At 44.9% G+C, this 21,220-nt stretch overlaps 1 protein-coding gene across 4 annotated transcripts in view; it reads right to left on the reverse strand.

Moving 5' to 3' along the window:
- Positions 1-13,764, reverse strand: part of PCNP (PEST proteolytic signal containing nuclear protein) — a 24,796-nt gene extending 11,032 nt beyond the window's left edge. The window contains exons 1-2 of one of the 4 annotated variants that reach the window (XM_085864207.1): positions 13,610-13,764; positions 1,387-1,556 (exon numbers count right to left, since the gene is read on the reverse strand). In XM_085864207.1, the coding sequence (XP_085720333.1) occupies positions 1,387-1,527 (141 nt within the window). In that variant the 5' untranslated portion in view covers positions 1,528-1,556; positions 13,610-13,764. Of the gene's footprint in view, positions 1-1,386; positions 1,557-13,022; positions 13,364-13,609 lie in introns of those variants that run through there. The other 3 variants (XM_085864205.1, XM_085864206.1, XM_085864204.1) reach the window with 3 other exon arrangements.
- Positions 13,765-21,220: the final 7,456 nt, after the last annotated feature.

A 21,220-nucleotide genomic window follows, 5' to 3' on the forward strand; every position in this document is an offset into this window, starting at 1 on the left:
CTATTGTGTTCCAAGGCATCTAAACTGCATCTGTGTGTACGATTACCTCCCATTTAATTACGAACATTTTGTTCCTTGTGCACCGTTAATTGTAGTATTCAGACCAGCACACAGAATGAAGCTAAATTTAATAATGAATGGTCATCGAACAGGAAACAACATATGGAGATCCTGTAATACTAGATCTACAATGTCTCGGCGACACACAAAAGTTAATAATGGTGCCCAAATGTAAAACAATGGACAAAATTAATCATGCCAAAAGACAGAGAAAGGTTATGACATTGTGCGAAAAAAAAAATTGAGTTAGATACGTCGGCAAGAATTGAAAGCGTGGCATCTGTCGGCCACCATGACCAGATCAATGAATCGACTGTGCGGTAAAGTAAATGCAAGTCAAATATCCATGGAAAGGTTCCCGCTCCACAAAGCGTAAAAGGCTCATTCCAGTCCCATGATCCTCATATTGAAAGGATGGGAAAAGTGCTTTATGTTTGGATCGAGGACCAGAAAAAAAAAACCTTTGAGTGAACCGGTGTATGGGAGTGAGTGGACCGGTTATATGGGAGAAATCATTGCAGATTTACCAACGTTTCCACGAGGAACCCGGGACCAAAGGCTCCAGCTCAACATGGCTCATGGAACTAATCAAGGCGAAGGGATTTATGCAGGAGCATATTTTCAATGCTGAAGAAATGGGATTATTTTGGAAGAGAATGCCATCTCAAACCTTCCTTTACAAACAGCGAAGATCTCCGGATCAAGGTGGCTAAGGATCGTTTTACCCTTCTTTAATGTGGCAATGCAACAGGCCACGACGTCGTGCTCCTGACGAGCCAACAGCCATCACTAATTCGACATCCACGTCTTTCTTACCTCCACCCTCCCCATATTGCAGCATCATCATCTCCGAGCTAAGTCTTGTGTTTTGTATTTTCGGCAGAGAATAGTACGAACAAGTACGTAATACGTTTACCCTCACCCACCTTGCTGTTGTGGAGTAAATGTAAAGGTAAAACTCTTGTGTTTTTGTTTAATTTATTTTATTTACATGTTTATTTCAATGTTAACATGGTGTGTGTGTGTGTGTGTGTGTGTGTGTGTGTGTGTGTGTGTGTGTGTGTGTGTGTGTGTGTGTGTGTGTGTGTGTGTGTGTGTGTTTATTTCTAGCTAATGTCGATCTTCCTTGATATTTTTTTGAAGTCCGCGAACTGAGCCCCTCTCCTCCCATTGGCCCTTAATATTGGAGGGTTTACTGTACATGCCAAATGGTTAAAAATAACTGGTGAGACTATAGAAAGGCAGTGACGAGAAGGGCGGTACAATTTGAGGTGCGCACATAAGGTCACGTGTGCACCAAGCTAATGTAGGTTTAGAGTGGCATACCGTAGCCCCAAGACGTATGGTAATGGCCGTCTTGTTTTGAGGTTGAGCCGTAGGTTGCTGGGAATCGGCATCTGAAGAGGGAGGAGAATCATCTTGAGCGTCCGATTTCACCAACTTCGCTGGTGCTGGGCCTTCTGCCATCAAAGCAGATGGTGGGGAAGGTGGATCATCTGAAATAATGAGTTGCAAGTTACAAGTAATCAATAACAATCACAATAACTCAACAAATTACCAACATCCCAATAATTAGGACACATTTGGGAACGGCAAGATAAACAAAAGGTAAGAAATCGAGCAACTTTAATGTAATGCAAAGATGAGCGTACACAAAGAAAAAGAGTCACTTGTCACTTGTGGGGGAATTCGTATGGATCGAAGTAAGATGAACGCACAAAATGAAACAGGACTAGGGATGTAGGAAAGGCTTGTGGGATGTTCAGCTTGCACACCTCGATACGGACTCATGTTGGCGAACCGGTTTATGCCATCTCGCCGCTTGTGCGTTCCGACTATGATGGGACGGCGGTGTCGCCGTCCATCAGTCACGTTGTGTTGGACCGGTTTAGAAAAATGCGGTGGAAATTACACACAACTGCTTTGGCAACTACAAGTGTCAGGATCAATGCAACCGAGCACTGTGAAATAGAAATGAAATTATACCGAGGCAACATCAACAAATGGGATCAGATATCCCATCTGGTTGCAGAGATATGACTATGTGGTCAAACAAATCATGCACAATCATTTTGATTTATTTGCCATCGAATGAAACAACTGCAGAGTTCATCCATTTTGCTATTTGAGATAGAAGAGTTCAACAACTAAAATCTGACAAGACCATGTTAGCTGCCATGGGAAATGAAGTGTGGCTAATGTTTCAAGTTAACCCTTCGTTGATCCCAATAAATAAATAAATAAATATATTTCTTGATTTCGTAAACTTGTTTTTTATTTTCTTCTGAAAATGCTGATGTTTCGTGTGTACAATTAATTCAATGATGTGTATTGTTTTCAACGCACCATTAATGTAAGAACATTCCATCTGCCGGCATTAGTTGGTGCACGTTGAAGATCCCATGTTGTCCTTCGCGAAGAGTCGGTGAGCTATCGTCGGTACCCTGAACAAAGTACAAATTCCCACCCTAACGACTGCTGGGAGAGGGATGGCAAACCACCCAATATAACCCTTGCCAAGAAACTGCTTCGGCAGAACCAACACTTTAACACAGATTATGGTACATCGGTCATTAATGTTGAGCGACATTATTGGGCCACACATGAGTGTTCGGTGGGTCAGCGGGAGGTATTTAAATTTATATTCTGTTATTAATTTATTCGAGATTTGTTATTCCCTCAAACTGCACGAACCACCAGCCGGCATCAGGCTGAATGATTAAACTTGCATATCTTGTGCTTATGGTCGATTCAAACTCACCGTTGTTCAAAGCCAAGTGGTGTGCAGGTTTGAAAAGAAACAAAGGATGGAGTGTGGGGAGAAAATTTAAGGGGCACACCAGGGGCGTTCCATGTCAAGTGCACACATTTTTTAGCGAAATTTTGACACATCGTCTCAGATTTCACTCTTTTTTTCACCCCTCAGCCCGAATTGGGCTGAGTATTGGGTATTGGGAATTGGGTATTGTCGTCACAGGCGTTGTCCGGGCATCTGTCAACTTTTGGTTTCCGTCAATTTCGAGGAGAACGCCTTGTCCGATTAAATCCATTTTTGCAGTGTGTGTTGGGGCTGGGTAGAGGAAGGTTCCCTTCAAAAATGGGCGCGCTGCAATTTTCAATGTGGCCTCCATGGCAGCCATCTTGAAATTGGTTTCCGTCGATTTCGAGGAGAACGCCTTGTCCGATTAAATCCATTTTTGCAGGGTATGTTGGGGTTGAGTAGAGGAAGGTGCCTTTCGAAAATGGGCGCGCTGCAATTTTCAATGTGGCCTCCATGGCAGCCATCTTGAAATTGGTTTCCGTCGATTTCGAGGAGAACGCCTTGTCCGATTAAATCCATTTTTGCAGTCTGTGTTGGGGCTGGGTAGAGGAAGGTTCCTTTCGAAAATGGGCGCGCTGCGATTTCAGTGTGGCCGCCACGGCAGTAGTCTTGAAATTGGTTTTCGTCAATAAGTAGGAACTGCTGTTAAGTGTAAATGACTGTACATAATAAGTAGACGGTTGTAGTTCTTTTGTTGCTTGTATAATTGCATGCGTGTTTTGCCTTATTTAATTGCATACATGTTTTATTATAATAAATGTCCTTGTGTGAATGTAAACCTGCTCATTGCATCCATTCCCTCATTGACTGAATTTTTCGTGTGTTGGGAGTTAGCCGTTGGTTTGCGTCATAGGGGGACATTTGGACCGACGGTTCTCGGCGATTACGCCGCTCGGAATCGCGCACGGACAAGCTCGCCTCGGCGGTTTGTTCAGTACGAGTTCCGTCGAGGGTGGAATACCCTTGTAGTTGGATCACGTGGGTATTTAGGTACATTGAAGATTGGCAATCGACCCATAGGTTTATGACGACATAGGTTTATGAAGGCTTTGCAATTCTTACATTGGCCAGCGCAACCGTCTGAGAAATAGTAAAGTTTCTTTACATTTCCAAAGCTAGATTTCAAGTGTTCAATGGGCATTCTTTGGAAGAGGTGGACTGAGACAACGTCGTGAGTATTGCATTCTGATATAATCGTGAACGAATCATGGTTTAATTTTCCATTGTCCGATTTGAAATAGTAAACCCAGGGGTGAATTGTCGCTTGAGAGCAGTTCCAATGGAATCTTTGGGCCACATCCTGTACGACAAACGAATAGTTCTCTGAGAAGTCTCCAAAAATGACAAATTCTCCTTCACCGATTTTGTCTTTCTTATTTTTCAGAAACTGAGATTGGGCCTTGGCAATGAAGTCATGTCTCACTAATTTCACCGCGCGTTCACAGAATTGATTAATGAATTCTTCCAAAAGCAGGACTATGGAGCTCAGTTCAGATCTGTCGGTGGATGTCCACCGTTTAAACTGAATTTCATTAATATCCTCTAGTTCATAAGCACTCCGTGGGTCGGTTTGAAGTCTTCAATTGATGGGCAACTTTCACAAGTTCTGAAATAACATGCCGGTTGTGCTGGGTTACAAACTATGCGTGCTATCACATGATGATAGCTAGGAAGTTCGGCTATCTGTGGCATTTAGGAACCAAACATCATGAGTTTCACATTATGATGTATCGCACATACACATACACTGTGTGTACCGCCTGAACCGGCCAGGACACACTCCGAGGAATGGAGCATGGCGAACTTCGCGAATCCAACTTTCAAGCCAGGGTTCTTCTCTTTGAATTTCTGAAACAGTTCCTTGAGATTGTTTAGTACCAGGCGCTTTTGAATTTTGTCTTTTTCATGTTCATTCCTGACCACCACACAGACCTTTTTTCCCGGCATTATTCGGCTGACTTCATCACTTCGGTAAAATTCGGTAACGGCGGATTTCACTTCGTCAGGCAATATTTTACCCTGTTTGGGATTTGGAGACGATAGCATACCATTTTCTTTCTCTAAATTCTTGGCTTGCACAACCATTCTTTGGGAGCAACTGAATTCACTCATCATCCCTCTGATGCTCATATTCCGAGCAAATATTGTCAGTATACGTATTTGCTCTGAACGGCTCGAAACAACGTATTTTTCTTTCAGGCTTTTGATCACCTCTGGCATGCAGTTTTCATCACATTTTGAGGCTGTATTTTGTGTTTTCTCCGCAATGCTTGGTCCAGCAACTCGTTCGAATTTCTTTCGCACAGAATCTTCCACTTTACTTCGCTTTTCAGGAACGTACCCTGGGTTCCTTTCCGCCTTTTGTTTGTCGAATGGGCTTTCGCCTATCATCGATAATGACTGGTTTAACAGGTCAACTTCTGCTTCTCGCTGAAAAACCTCCTCGTCCTCATCTGTCGAAATAGATTCTGCAATGCCTTCGATACTACCTTCTGATGATAATTTCGAACTGGTCGAAGATGATTCTTCAATACGCTCTGGTGACAACTGAGAGTTTTTTTCTGCACGAAGTACAAAGTCTGTCATCTTTTTTAACCTTTGATGAAAATTTCATCAACATATTATTTGACACATTGCGAAGATCTTTTCGTTGTTTCGTTTTATGGCAGCTGAACGGATCGCAACAGTATTTTCGGAACTCCTTTCGATCTTCAGTCGCCATGCTTACTGCAAAATATGCAAAAACTGAGATTATCCCATTTATAACTTAATTCGATGATGGTTATACAAAAAATGTACACTTAAAAATCAATAGACACAATAGGCAGAATAATTTTTTGAAAATTATGCAATAAATATATATATATATATATATATATATATATATATATATATATATATATATATATATATATACATATACATAATAGTCCAGAGGAGATGATTGTCAATTTCAGACATAAAGTCACCTGCCAGCAGGTGACGTCATTGGAACGATGATGGCAAACGTCGCCCAATGTCGAATCAAGAATTAGTGATATGTGGACCCCGAACAATAAAACCATCACACTTGAACCCATTGAGATCCCATTTTAATTTATGCTGAGGTGTTGGGAGTAAATGAAGGGGTATTCTGACACTAAAAAAACGGGATCATCGGTTTGGCTGGGGGGCGGGGGCCCAAGGTCAAAGGGTGCCCCAAACTATAACTTTTTGAATTACTGTTTCGGAGTGATTTTGCTTTACGCGATACAAAATATCTCGCTTTTACGAGCATTTCGATACCAAGATCATCCAAATCGGACCACTATAACCTGCGATATGGCCACTGTAAGATTGTGGGTCAACCGGGAGTGCCCAAATTTTGGGGGGCCCTTAAATAGGCCCCGATGGGCCCCCAGGTCTGAAAAGTGACACATAATGTTTTACCGTGGATAGAAACACTTGCACAAAAAAAAAAGAGTGAAATCTGAGACGGTGTCAAAATTTCGCTGAAAAATGTGTACACTTGACATGGAACGCCCCCTGTCTGTCTGTCTTTGTTTGTTTGTCCGCTTGTCGGATTGAGACAAAATTTTCACCATAGGTGTGACGACTCATGTAGAATGTTTATATCATAGGTCAAGTGGTGTGACAGCCATATTGGAAAAACAGAAAAACTTAGGACCTCCAATTCTGAAGCCGCACCAAGGAAAAAACTGAAACTTGTCACACGTCAAGTACTCCGCATGGGAAATAGGTGATTTTTTTTTATGACATCATAATTACATATGTATAACGTTACAGCTGATCAGTTTGAAATTTTTGGAGGGTCATCTCAGGATAAACTGGTCCACAGAAAATATTTTGATGATGTCATTGGTCACGTGATTCAGCAGCCATATTGTTAAAAAATAAAATAAAAATAAAACTTTCAAAAATTTCTGAAGTGGCTGAACAGATCGAGACAAAACTGTACATATGTGACAGCCTATCCAAGAGAAACAAAAGGTTCACACACATGACTTCATAGGTCACATGGTTTGGCAGCCATATTGGATTTACCCAAAAACCAAAAAAATCTTCTGCAGAACGGCTGGACAGATCGAGGGGAAACTTCACACAAATGTTCCCTCAGCCTTGGGTAGACAAGTTTGTTGAGGAATAATTGATAGGTCACGTGGTTTGGCAGCCAAATTGGATTGAAGAAAAATATTAAATGATGTTTTCTCTTGAACGCTTAATCAATCAACATGTAACTTCACATTTATGATCTGGTAGTGATGTGGAACACGTTCTTAATTTTAACTTGATCAGACACATGGTCTGGCAGCAATAATTATTTTAAAAATTTTGATCTGAAGACCTATTTGGTCTTCCATTTCATTTGAATTTATTTTAATCCCATTCTAAATTCAATTGAATAATAATTTTTTTAAATGTCATGGGTCAGGGTCAGGTGTCCAATCAAAGCAAGGCTATATCAAAGTGGGACGTCTTGGAACACAGTCATCACTGCCACCAATTATAAAATGTCAGTTCGAGTTATTTCTCTTATTAACCTCCGCCATCTTTGAAGATGGATGGAGGTTACTGTTTTCACCCCTTTCTGTTTGTTTGTTTGTTTGTGAACAGTATTACGGAAAAACTCCTCGACGGATTTCGACGAAACTTGGTGGGGGGGGGTTAGGTATGGTCTAAGGATCATGCCATTAAATTTTGGACTTGGTCCCCCCCCCCCCCAAAAATAGTTGGAGAAAATTTTTTTTTTGCATTTCTACATGTTTTAAGTCATTTCCAACCCCCCTCAAAAAAAATTGTTACCCCCCCAAAAACATTGAGAATTTTTTTTGCATTTCCACATGTTTTAAGTGATTTCCAACCCCCCCAAAAAAATTGAGAAAAAAATTAAGTTTTTGGCATTTCTACATGTTTTAAATGATTTCCAATCCCCCTCCCCCCCCACCCAAAAAAAAAAATGTTGGAGAAAAGAACTATAACTCTGTCAGCACTGTTGACATCATATTTAATGAATAAGATATAAGGTTCACTTGAGTGACCCAGCAGTATTGGCGGCAGAGGTTTTGCACTCTCCCGAGTGCTCCCCCTCTCGTTGAATATGTAACACACCAGTACACAACCACCACACAAAACAAGTCCTGGTGAGGGTCTACAATCTCCGATTGCTCTTTTTCTCGCTTTGTATTTTTAAATAATTTTCTGAAATTTGTCGAATTTGTTTTTCACTTGGAAGTTGTGGGTCACGGTGTGTAAATAAAGGTGGAAAAAGTCTGATTTAACGTAATTTAATTCCAGGCTATAAGGCAGCAAAAGGTGAAAAATTTGAAAGGGGGTGTACACTTTCAACAGGAACTCTATATTGTACTACACCCAGATCCTTCGCCCGTGTGACATGCCACAAGACAGCCCCTTGTATCATGTAATCCATATTGCCATTATTCTTACCCAAACCAATCACCTTACATTTCTATATGTTAAACTGCATCGGCCAATCTTTTGCCCAATCTGTGAAACTATCGAGACTTTCCTGAATCTGATGACCCTCCGGTTCATCAGAAGAGTACATATGGCAGACACGGGCACAGCCACATGCACTCGGTCAGTATCCGCTCAAAGTGATGGTTGTTCATCGGTATTCACGAGGCTTTGGATCGACTGCGCCAGTTCCATGGTGCCGAAATCCCTCCCGCCTCGACCGAATTAACCGACCAGCGTGCTTTTGACACCAAATTGGCTACTTGATCACCATTTCTGCGGGCTGTACCTTCATGGTGGTCTTTGCATGCCCCTTTAATGCCTTCAAGGCTCCCACGGTGCTTGCATGCTGTAGATCAAAGGTGCTTCCATTGTACAACCAAAGTGTGGGCGTGGTGGTGATCATTCGTCATTGGTGCCTTATAACCCTCCGTGGTTGAAACCGGTGCTCTTCCTCCACCAGGTCTCGCTCTTCGTCCTCTCAGCACCTTCCAACGGGCTTCACTGATCTCGTGATTTTTTTCAATTGAATTATTCATCTTTTCTCATTTGATCTTGCACTCTCCCCCTTGATTTGTAGCAACCCTGCTGGACTATAGCACCATAATTAGCGATTATAATCATTCATATTTTATATCATTTGCTTTCTATTCTTTCTCTGCTTTTTCTGCTGTTAAAATAGATGATTTGTTGAAAATCAAGGCTCGCTGCTTATTCATTTATGGGGTGCAATTAGACTTCAAATTAAACCTCTCGGGTGATCAATGCAGAACGGGTGATCAATGCAGAACGGGTCTCCGCACCGCTCAATTGGCCATCCAAACTCGAACTTAACGGTTCCCCTCTTGGAGTGTTGGTGAACTGCAGCCCGGGGTATCGAGGCAGTAATCTGATGAACTTTCAGTCGCTAAATCCACCAAGTAATTCGCTCGCCTTAAAATGCCATAATCTGACTACAAACAATGGTAGTTTGAACTGACATGCCAGGGGCGCAGAACGAGCAATGAGGCGAATGTGGAGATTCTCTCTGTAAGCAGAAGCAAGAGGAAAGCCTTCATACTAAGTGTCATGAAGTGTAGGTACCCTATCCACTCTAGGACAGAGAAGCTGCTTCTCTGGATGAGATCAAATTCTCACCATGTTATCAGTCCATCTCAACAGGAGGGTGAGTCTCAAGGTCTGTTTTCCACATGCCACGGGCAGGGTGTCTTGTCTATCAGCCCCCTCTCCTGCGCACATGCATTCTTCGAGAATCCCACACAGAGTAATCCTCCCAAATTAGAAGCTGAACACTCATCTTCATTCCTTTATCTCCATCGTCCCGTCCTCTCATACTACTACCTCTTGGGCCGAGGTCTTCAAGCATGCTGTCCATCACCTCATGCCAACGCACCCGATCGTTATACTCTCGCCGAGCCCATTCGGCCCCTTTCCTTTCTGCCCCTTGTGTGCAATGCCTTTGTCTCCTTGTTGCCCTTTCTACCTATGTGAGTACGTGAATGAGCCATCCTCGTCATTTAGCACAAGCCTCGATTTATGTATACATAACAAAAATTAAAATTAAAACAGGTGTGCAATCCAGATATAGATATCATGCAATTCATTTTTATTAATTTTTGCAATTATAGATGTACAGCAGTGGCGGGAGCATGTGGAGCGACAGCAACGGGAGCCTAAACAAGCCTCAAAGTGCGAGCATGTGTCACTGTGCAGCAGCAGTGGGAGTGACAGCATGTGCAGCTAAAGAAGCACAAGTGAGAGCATGTACAGTAATAGCAGTGGAGGTGCGAGCAGTGTAGTGGAATGTGTCGCAGCAGCATGATCATGTGTAGCTTCGGAAGCAAGTGTATCTCGTTTCTGCAACAGTGGGAGCTGCGCTGCAGGAGAGGCATGCAAAACTGCAGAAGCATGTGGAGTGCAGCAGTAATGAGGTGCGGCGACACATGAGGTGCGGTGACATGTGAGGTGCAGCGACTTGTGTAACTGCACAAGCATGTGTAATTGCACCAGCATGTGCAACTAGCAACATGCAAAGTGCATCATGTATAACTGCAGAAACATGTGAAGTACAGATGTGCCGTGGTATGTGTATCTGCAGAGGTGTGTGAAATACAGCAACAGCATGCTATTGCAGAAGATTGTGAAGTGCAGCAGTATGTGTGTACCTGGAGCATGTGTGTGTAAGAGCATGTGTGTGTACCTGCAGCAAGTGTGTACCTGCAGCATGTGTGTGTAAGAGCATGTGTGTGTACCTGCAGCATGTGCGTGTACCTGCACTATGTGTGTACCTGCACCATGTGTGTACCTGCAGCATGTGTATTTGCAGCACGTTTATCTATCTACAGCAGCATGTGTACCTGCAGCATGTGTACCTGCACCATGTGTATGTACCTGCAGCATGTGTACCTGCACCATGTGTATGTACCTGCAGCATGTGTATGTACCTGCAGCATGTGTACCTGCAGCATGTGTATTTGCAGCACATTTATCTATCTATAGCAGCATGTGTACCTGCACTATGTGTGAGTACCTGCACCATGTGTGTACCTGCACCATGTGTACCTGCACCATGTGTGTGTACCTGCAGCATGTGTGTGTACCTGCAGCATGTGTACCTGCAGCATGTGTATACCTGCAGAATTTGTGTGCACCTGCACCATGTGTGTGTACCTGCAGCATGTGTGTGTCTGTAGCATGTGCGTGTACCTGCGGCATGTGTGTGTACCAGGACCATGTGTGTGTACCTACAGCATATGTGTGTCCCAGCACCATGTGTATGTACTTGTAGCATGTGTGTGTACCTGCAGCATGTGTGTACTTGCAGCATGTGTGTACCAGCACCATGTATGTGTACCAGCACCATATGTGTACCTATAGCATGTGTGTACCTACAGCATATGTGTGTACTAGCACCATGTGTATGTACTTGTAGCATGTGTGTGTACCAGCACCATGTGTGTAGCTGCACCATGTGTGTACCAGCACCATGTGTGTGTACCTGTAGCATGTGTGTGTACCTGTAGCATGTGTGTGTACCAGAACCATGTGTGTACCTGCACCATGTGTGTGTACCTGCACCATGTGTATTTGCAGCATGTTTATCTATCTACAGCAGCATGTGTACCTGCAGCATGTGTGTACCTGCATGTGTACCTGCACCATTTGTGTGTACCTGCAGCATGTGTGTGTACCTGCAGCATGTGTACCTGCAGCATGTGTACCTGCATGTGTACCTGCACCATTTGTGTGTACCTGCAGCATGTGTGCACCTGCAGAATTTGTGTGCACCTGCAACATGTGTGTGTACCTGCAGCATGTGTGTGTACCTGCAGAATTTGTGTGTACCTGCAGCATGTGTGTGTACCTGCAACATGTGTGTACCTGCACCATGTGTGTGTACCTGCACCATGTGTGTGTACCTGTAGCATGTGTGTGTACCTGCGGCATGTGTGTGTACCAGCACCATGTGTGTGTACCTGCAGCATGTGTGTGTACCTGCAGCATGTGTGTGTACCTGCAGCATGTGTGTGTACCTGCAGCATGTGTGTGTACCTGTAACATGTGTGTGTACCAGCACCATGTGTGTGTACCTGCAGCATGTGTGTGTACCTGTAGCATGTGTGTACCTACACCATGTGTGTGTACCTATAGCATGTGTGTACCAGCACCATGTGTATGTACTTGTAGCATGTGTGTGTACCAGCACCATGGGTGTAGCTGCACCGTGTGTGTACCTGCAGCATGTGTGTGTACCTGCAGCATGTGTACCTGCAGCATGTGTACCTGCATGTGTACCTGCACCATTTGTGTGTACCTGCAGCATGTGTGTACCTGCAGAATTTGTGTGCACCTGCAACATGTGTGTGTACCTGCAGCATGTGTGTGTACCTGCAGAATTTGTGTGTACCTGCAGCATGTGTGTGTACCTGCACCATGTGTGTGTACCTGCACCATGTGTGTGTACCTGCACCATGTGTGTGTACCTGCACCATGTGTGTGTACCTGTGGCATGTGTGTACCTGCGGCATGTGTGTGTACCTGCGGCATGTGTGTGTACCTGCGGCATGTGTGTGTACCTGCGGCATGTGTGTGTACCTGCGGCATGTGTGTGTACCTGCGGCATGTGTGTGTACCTGTAACATGTGTGTGTACCAGCACCATGTGTGTGTACCTGCAGCATGTGTGTGTACCTGCAGCATGTGTGTGTACCTGTAACATGTGTGTGTACCAGCACCATGTGTGTGTACCTGTAGCATGTGTGTACCTACACCATGTGTGTGTACCTGTAGCATGTGTGTACCTACACCATGTGTGTGTACCTGCAGCATGTGTGTGTACCTGCAGCATGTGTGTGTACCTGTAACATGTGTGTGTACCAGCACCATGTGTGTGTACCTGCAGCATGTGTGTGTACCTGTAGCATGTGTGTACCTACACCATGTGTGTGTACCTGTAGCATGTGTGTACCTACACCATGTGTGTGTACCCACAGCATGTGTGTGTACCTATAGCATGTGTGTACCAGCACCATGTGTATGTACTTGTAGCATGTGTGTACCAGCACCATGTGTGTAGCTGCACCATGTGTGTGTACCTGTAGCATGTGTGTGTACCTGTAGCATGTGTGTGTACCAGAACCATGTGTGTACCTGCACCATGTGTGTACCTGCAGCAGCGCGGGAGGGAGCAACGATAAACAGAAAGAAGAGTGGGACGGCACCGGCCGGCCACTTCCACGACCTGTACCTTGTACTCTTACCGTCCAAAGGCCTCTTCTCTAAACTCCTTCGTTCCGCCATGTTAATCTGTACTCACAGGATAAGGCGGGACTTTTGTACAGGACACACATTTCCTTATTTCCTCCATTTTTCTTTTCATTCAAACCCTTCAACACGAAGTAAGTTTTAGCTTTAAAACCCAACAAATAGGGACGAGCTTTCCGTCGCCATGGGAACAAAAACGAGGATTAAAAATAAAATCGTCTCATCAGTATTATTTGACGCGACCTACACCGCCATGGCCGTACGACACGTACAAACGCCGAGTTCGCCGGCGTTCTCCACACATTCCTGGCAGGTGGTTCTGCATCCACCAAATCCAGTGTTGCCTCTTGAGAAAGTAAGCCGGCTATCCTGCCCGTTGCGCCAGCAGGTGCAGAATGTTAAAAAAAAAAAAAAACCCTGATACCTTTTGCGATTGGGAGGGTAAAAGTGGACCGGTGATGCCGTGTTTTCACCCCCCCCCCGGGATTACCGTGGATCCCTGAGCGGGTTCTGCGCTGCGACGGACGTGACGCGACGTCCAACCCTCTCTCGGCCGCAGAGTCACGGTACCGTGGCCACGGACGTGTAAATCATCCAATCAAAATCACGTGCTTCTTCTTCCCCCCTCCGAATCTGCTTCCTCTTCTTCTTATTCTTCTTCTTCTTCTTCTTCTTCTTCTTCTTCTTCGTCTTCTGTCTTCATCTTCTTCCGCTTCCTCTTCTTCTTCTTCTTCTTATACCTATTCCTCTTCTTCTTCTTCTTCTTATACCTCTTCCTCTTCTTCTTCTTCTTCTTCTTCTTCCTCTTCCTCTTCTCCTCTTCCTCTTCTTCTTCCTCTTCCTCTTCTTCTTATACTTGTTATTCTTCTTCTTTCTCTTCTTCTTCTTCCTGTTCTTCTTCTTCCTCTATCTCTTCTTCTTCCTCTTCTTCCTGTTATTCTTCTTCTTCCTCTATCTCTTCTTCTTCCTCTTCTTCTTATACTTGTTATTCTTCTTCTTCCTCTTCCTCTTCTTCTTCTTCGTCTTCTGTCTTCTTCTTCTTATACTTGTTATTCTTATTCTTCCTCTTCTTCTGTCTTCTTCTTCTTCTTCTTCCTCTTCCTCTTCTTCTTCCTCTTCCTCTTCTTCTTATACTTGTTATTCTTCTTCTTTCTCTTCTTCTTCTTCCTCTATCTCTTCTTCTTCCTCTTCTTATACTTGTTATTCTTCTTCTTCCTCTTCCTCTTTCTCTTCTTCTTCTTCGTCTTCTGTCTTCTTCTTCTTCCTCTTCCTCTTCTTCTTATACTTGTTATTCTTATTCTTCCTCTTCTTCTGTCTTCTTCTTCCTCTTCTTCTTCCTCTTCTTCTTCTTGTTATTCTTCTTCTTCCTCTATCTCTTCTTCTTCCTCTTCTTGTTATTCTTTTTCTTCCTCTTCCTCTTCCTCTTCTTCTTCTTCTTCTTCGTCTTCTGTCTTCTTCTTTTTCTTCTTCTTCAACCAAATGGGTGAGCAGAAGCTGTCCTCCAACAGTCTAACCAGTCCAATCCCACTGCTGGAGAGAGAGTTTAGCTCCAAGATGTCACCATGAAACTTGCGTTGGGGGCAGGACGGTATTATGATGTGCTCCACGGGTTGGTCAGGGTTTCCGCAGCTGCAGCTCGGTGAGGTTTTGAGCCGCCACATGTGCGTCACGTGTGCAGTGACTTGTTCATTTTCTCACCGCCAACTCCATCAGACTCACGGAAAACTCGTTCTGGCCAGACACGTCCGTCGGCCGAAGAGATTCGGGCCAACGTCTACATCGTTATCAATCGTCTCTCTTTGGTCATCGCTCGGGGGGGGGGGGGGGGGAGCTAGCTTGCGTCGTGACTCAATTATTCTTTGCAATATGCTATTATTTATGACGGAGCAAACGTGCGAACACTCGTAGCCAATCAGCGGAGTCCCTCCAGAGAGCCAATAGGCGTAGAGGACAATGCAAGGACTTCATGGTAGCTCATCATCACGACACGATGGAAGCCCGCACGCTTTTCCTGACAAGCATTTTCTTATTCACGAGTCACTCAAACCATCAATATTTAACAGTGACTTTTGTTCTACATCATCAAGACAATTGAGCGAAGTGGACGTCTTTGTTTGGTGAACAACCACGACGTAAACAAAATGGGTCTCCTCTTCTGCTTTCCGTCGTCGTCGCCATTTTAAAGCCGCGGCGGCTTGACGTCAGGAGACTCTGCTTCTTCACCAACTGCTGGAGAGACAACGGAGGATTTCATTCTCAACTGAACGCCATTTACAACATATTGCGTTTTAAACACGAGTGAGATTTCATTTGTTCTGGCTTAAACACCATCATCATAACGAGCACGATAAAAAGAGCCTGTTCAGGGTTGGCCACATGCTCCGCGGAAGATAGACACCAGGTCGTTGAATTGGTGGGTCGGGTACCGCGTATTTGTTGGAAATGGTGTTTTCAGCCTACGCTTTCCTCCAAGATTGCTTGGCGTTGTGGAGTATGAGGCGCTGACTACTGACCTCTTGAACAGAAAGGAATCAATCATCACCGTTGATATGAAACCCTTCCTTTTCTCCACTAACATCATCTCGATCACCAATTTGGTTTCAGACCAGATCACTCCACCTTGGATGTGCTGCTGCTACTCACCAAACAATGGATGGAGACCCTCAATATCAGACATGAGATCAGGACCATCTCTCTCGACATACCTTGTACTTTTGATCGTCTGGCATCCTGCCCTGCTCTCCAATCTGGAGCTGCCTATGACATCCAAGGTCAACTCTGTCTTGGCTTACTGACGTCCTTTACTCTCGCCATGATCCTTCTTGGGCAAACCACATTTCAATGTTGGCCTCCAAAGCCAGCCGCTGATTGGGCATTCTCCGTCGTACAAAGTGCTTCCTTGGCACACCTGAACTCCTATATACCTACAAGGCCTTCATCCACAGCATGATGGAGTACTGCTCTCCCCACTGGGCTGGCTTCCCTGCCTCACATCTTGCTCAGCTTGACGCTGTGTTAACCAAGGCCTTCAAGATCATTGGAATCTCCCGTGATGAAGCTGAGTCAATGGGTCCATCACTTCACCATCAGGGACAGGTTGGTGGTCTCTCAGTCTTCTATCGCCTCCTTTGTGGTCTTGCACCCTCTGCTCTTTCTGTACATTGTCCCCCTCCCCTCAGGTTTCTCACATAGTCCACCATCAACCCTCTTCTGGTGAAACTACTTAAATCCAGGATCACTGCTCACCTCCACTCAATTATCCCTCTTTTTTCCCCACCTGTGAAATCAACTTCCACATTCTCTTCAATCTCATTCTTCCCTCCAGGTATTCAGGGCAGCTGTTCACCACCATCTCAGATCATCCCCAATCCAAAACCATGATCTTTTCTTCCCTCATTAACTCCACTCAAATCGCTTCTCTGAACTTTCCGGTTTTTCCTCCTTGGAGATTTCTTCTCCATGCATGCGTGTTTTGTGTCTTCTTGTTTTTTTGTTTTTCCTGATCCGTTGAGTGCAATTTCATAACATATTTCATAGCTCCTCCACGATGTATATAAAAATGGGTTTCGGGAGCTCATGTGATGAGTTAGGAGATCTTTCACATCTCTGTGAATAGGAGGATCTATCATCGGTGATCTATCATCAAGGCAATATCGTCGGTGTGTATGAATGTCTGTGATGCCATGGTCGGCATCACTGTGCAGATGTTAAAAAGCATTGGTGCAAGGACACTACCGTGTGGGAGTTTGGTGTGACATTAGGTATTCTTGGAGTGCTCATCTTGTCTTGTAGATAGACTTTCTTCCTTCTGCCAGTAATGTCTGCAGCAGGCAAAGTAGTTTGGCAGTCAGGACAGTTTGAGCATCAGTCCATTTTTTCACACACTGTCATAGTCCGAAGAAAGGTCTGTGAATGAGGCCCCGCTCTTAAGATTGCGGTGAAAACTAGCCTCAATATTCTTGATGATGGGAAGGACTTGCTCACAGCAACTGTGTTCAGGCCTGAAGCCAACGTGTTTGTGGGGAAGGGATGGATTGATGGTTCACATGATCCTTTAAAGGATGAGCCACTCCAGAAGCTTGTAAGTTGTTGTTTAGCCCGAGACAGTTCTGCTCGAATAGGCCTGTGGCATGGATATGCCAATCAACCTCAGGGAGATGACCTAGAGATTCCTCACATCGAAGATGGTGTACTCCTACCTTCGTAAAGCCAGGACCACGAGAGGGAGAGAGAGATACAGAGCGAGAGAGAGAGACAGAGACAGAGACAGAGACAGAGAGAGAAAAAGAGAGAGAGAGAGAGAGAGAGAGAGAGAGAGAGAGAGAGAGAGAGAGAGAGAGAGAGAGAGAGAGAGAGAGAGAGAGAGAGAGAGAGAGAGAGAGAGAGAAGCTGGTAGGCGGCGATGGGTCACCGAGCATGTAAACTATAAGATATAGAGCAAAATGGATGTCATATATCGGATAGGGAATCACCTTCAGATTATGCATAACAAATCTCATCCAGTTCCATCTACTGATAACTACTCGGTATCCATTTGAATGAAAAGTACCGAAAATGCGGTTTGAAATCGGAAATCCCCAAAGTTCGAGGGGGTGCTGTGGGTGAACAAAGATCTAAATCGAAAATCCGGCTTGATCGTTTGTGCACAATGTATTCTAGACGATTAGTGTGAATTTTCATGACCATCCGACGATAACCCTAGGAGGAGTAGCATTTGGCGCGAAGGCACCTTCAGCTCTCGCATGTTATCGATTTTTGCACTAATTGACCTTTGACCCCTGACCTAAGCGAAATCGGTCAATATGTCCTGAGGCAAAGTTGTAGTACTCATTGAGTACCCTGAACCTGCAAAGTTTCATTCGTATCGATGCACTCACCTGGTCGCTAGGGGGCCTTCAATTTTCGCCAATTTTCGCGCATACCCTAATTGTAGGGGGCGCTGTGGGTAAAGTATTCCATATATCACAAAAACCGGAATATATTTGATAGAGCATCACCTGTAGATCATTCGTGCCAAATTTCATAACCCTACGTGGGATAATGGCTTTCGGAATTGATTTCGGGTGAACGGTACCGATTTTGAAGGTTTTTTTGGTTGTAGCTGGGGAACCAAAGCGTCCCTCGCAACCATCACAATTTCCAAAGCACGAGGTTATAAGATGTACCTACCACCTGAGTTTGGTCAAAATCTGCCCACGTTTACTACCAATTATGCTGATGACAAATGAACAAACATCCAAACAAACAGACAGAATTACTGACAATAAGGGTCATCTATTTTGGCGACCCAATATACAGAGAGAGAGAGAGAGAGGAGGGGGTGGGCCTGTCCACGGGGACTGATAAGCACTCTCACCGTGACTGCGCTGCCCTGACAAATCCAGACAGCAGGGAAGAGTCTTTAAGATTTGGGCCTACAACTTATGTTGGTGGGGGGGGGGCGGGTAAAACCACCATGAAGATACATCTCTGATAGTTGCAGTTTATAAGTTGTGCAGAGCAATGAGATGGGCCTGCACCTGCCACTGTTCCAGGGTCTTCGGTTGGTTTTCCTGGTTTTGTCAGAGTTGTCACCATTGCCTCTTGCCAAATTTGGGGAATGTGGCCAGTCTCCATCACAGCTGAGAAGAGGGTTGGAAGCCAATCTTGCCAGTGGGTCAAGATGTGGAAAAACTCTGGTGGGATGTCATATTCTCAAGGGAAAAGTAGTCTGACCGTGGGGAAGATTCTGGACAGGTTGTCCTTGCTTCTCCAAGTTTATTCTTGACTTCCTGTTTACGTTGTTTGTTTAGGGATCCTTTTGAGCTACCGACCAATTTGGCAGCAACAGCATTTGTTGCTTGCAGGTTGATGTCCTCTGCTGGGATGGCCTCTCTTCACAACAACCCCCTTTCCTATTGTTCTGCCTCTCCAGTCTGGACCGGATAGCATACAGCTAACCCTATCCGCCAATGAATGCAACGTCTAACAACCATGCTGAGGCTTAGAGTTCTTTATTCTTGACGAATGGTATGAATTGTGTTAATCGCTGTAACAAAAACAAAAATAAAATGTTTTAGTAAGTTGACACAGATATTACGGTGATCGTTATACATGTACAAGATGTATATTAAAATCACTGATCAGAGTAACGGTATAATGACAAATTAGAGTCACTAGAATAGACCACAGAGCTTTACATTTGTCTACACATCAAAGTTGCAAGTTCTTTCCTATAGGTTGTTGTAACACAATTGTCAAAGTTCGTTTTTAAAACTAGAGCATCGAACTGTTTCATGCCGACATAAAGTCACAGTACAAAATTCTGGTGTTGAAAGATAAACAAAACGCATCACTCACACTGTTGTTGGCCACAGTCTGGCACAAAATGCATTTTTCATCGCAGCGGGAAAAAAAACCACATGGCAAGGCGACATTTTTAACACAGCGTCTCCTGGCTCACGGTAGGCGAAGCCACAGGGAAACAACAACAATCAATAAGCATGACTAGTTAACCGGCACAGTGTGGTGGCATATCTTGGCTCTCGGTAGGCGAAGCCACAGGGAAACAACAACAATCAATACGCATGACTAGTCAACCGGCACAGTGTGGCGGCGGCATATCCTGGCTCTCGGTAGGCGAAGCCACAGGGAAACAACAACAATCAATACCCATGACTAGTCAACCGGCACAGTGTGGCGGCGGCATATCCTGGCTCTCGGTAGGCGAAGCCACAGGGAAGCAACAACAATCAATACCCATGACTAGTCAACCGGCACAGTGTGGCGGCGGCATATCTTGGCTCTCGGTAGGCGAAGCCACAGGGAAACAACAACAATCAATAAGCATGACTAGTCAACCGGCACAGTGTGGCGGCGGCATATCTTGGCTCACGGGAGGCGAAGCCACAGGGAAACAACAACAATGAATACCCATGACTAGTCAACCGGCACAGTGTGGCGGCGGCATATCTTGGCTGTCGGTAGGCGAAGCCACAGGGAAACAACAACAATCAATAAGCATGACTAGTCAACCGGCACAGTGTGGCGGCACACTCCCCGCCTGACGTCTTTAAAGACGTCACACACAAACACAAATATATTAGAAAACAAACAATCAAAAATGGCATCACTGATCCGTTGGAACATATCACAAATGAACACGGCACATATTCATTTAACACCACAGGGAAGCAACACGACCAATTCACTAATAGGTCGTGTGTATGACACAGTCTTCCCTTCCTTTGCGAATCCTGCCGTCTGAGCCGGGCAAGACTTGAGTGATGACTCCGACAGGCCAGTCATTGCGGACAGAATCCTTTTCCTTGAGGATTATAACGTCCCCGTCCTTCACTTCTTGTTTGTCTTGCATCCACTTCCGTCGAACTTGGAGTGAGTGGACGTACTCGTGGCGCCATCTGCGCCAGAACTCTTCTGCGAGGAGTTGAACTCTTTTCCACTGGATACCGTATATGTCTTTGATGTCCGCGTCGTAGAAAGGTTCAACAGGCGACCCCGTTTTCTGTGTTAATAGCACGTTGGGAGATAACACGAAAGGAGAATCTGGATCGGTAAACACGGGAACCAGTGGTCGGTTGTTCACAATGGCCATTACTTCCATCATGAATGTTGTCAGCACTTCGTGGGTTCGATCCTTCGAAGCAAACTGTGCCATCATAGATTCAAGAACACGTCTAACGACACTGATTCACCCTTCCCAACTTCCCCCCATGTGTGAAGAATGCGGTGGATTAAACAGCCATTTCACACCACTGTCGTACAGGAATTCTTTTACCGGGCCTTCCTCCATGTTAATGGCGTCAATGTGTAGAGGGTCTGTTGCGCCGAGAAAATTTGTGCCACGATCTGACGTGTACTGTACCACTTTTCCACGTATGGCTTGGAATCTCCTGAGAGCATTTATGAAAGAAGAAGAGGACATCTCTTCCACAATTTCAATATGTATGGCTCTGCTGGTTAAGCACGTAAACAGTATAGCCCAGCGCTTGCTACTGGCTGAACCACCTCTTGTTTTCCTGGTCAGGACATTCCACGGGCCGAAGGCGTCGGTCACTACATACGTGAAGGGAGGCGCGGGCGTCACGCGATCCGCGGGGTG

The sequence above is a fragment of the Eptatretus burgeri genome, chromosome 18 (assembly GCF_056783735.1).
Source record: "Eptatretus burgeri isolate ZD-2024b chromosome 18, Ebu_testis_v1, whole genome shotgun sequence".
Taxonomy (NCBI): Eukaryota; Metazoa; Chordata; class Myxini; order Myxiniformes; family Myxinidae; genus Eptatretus; species Eptatretus burgeri.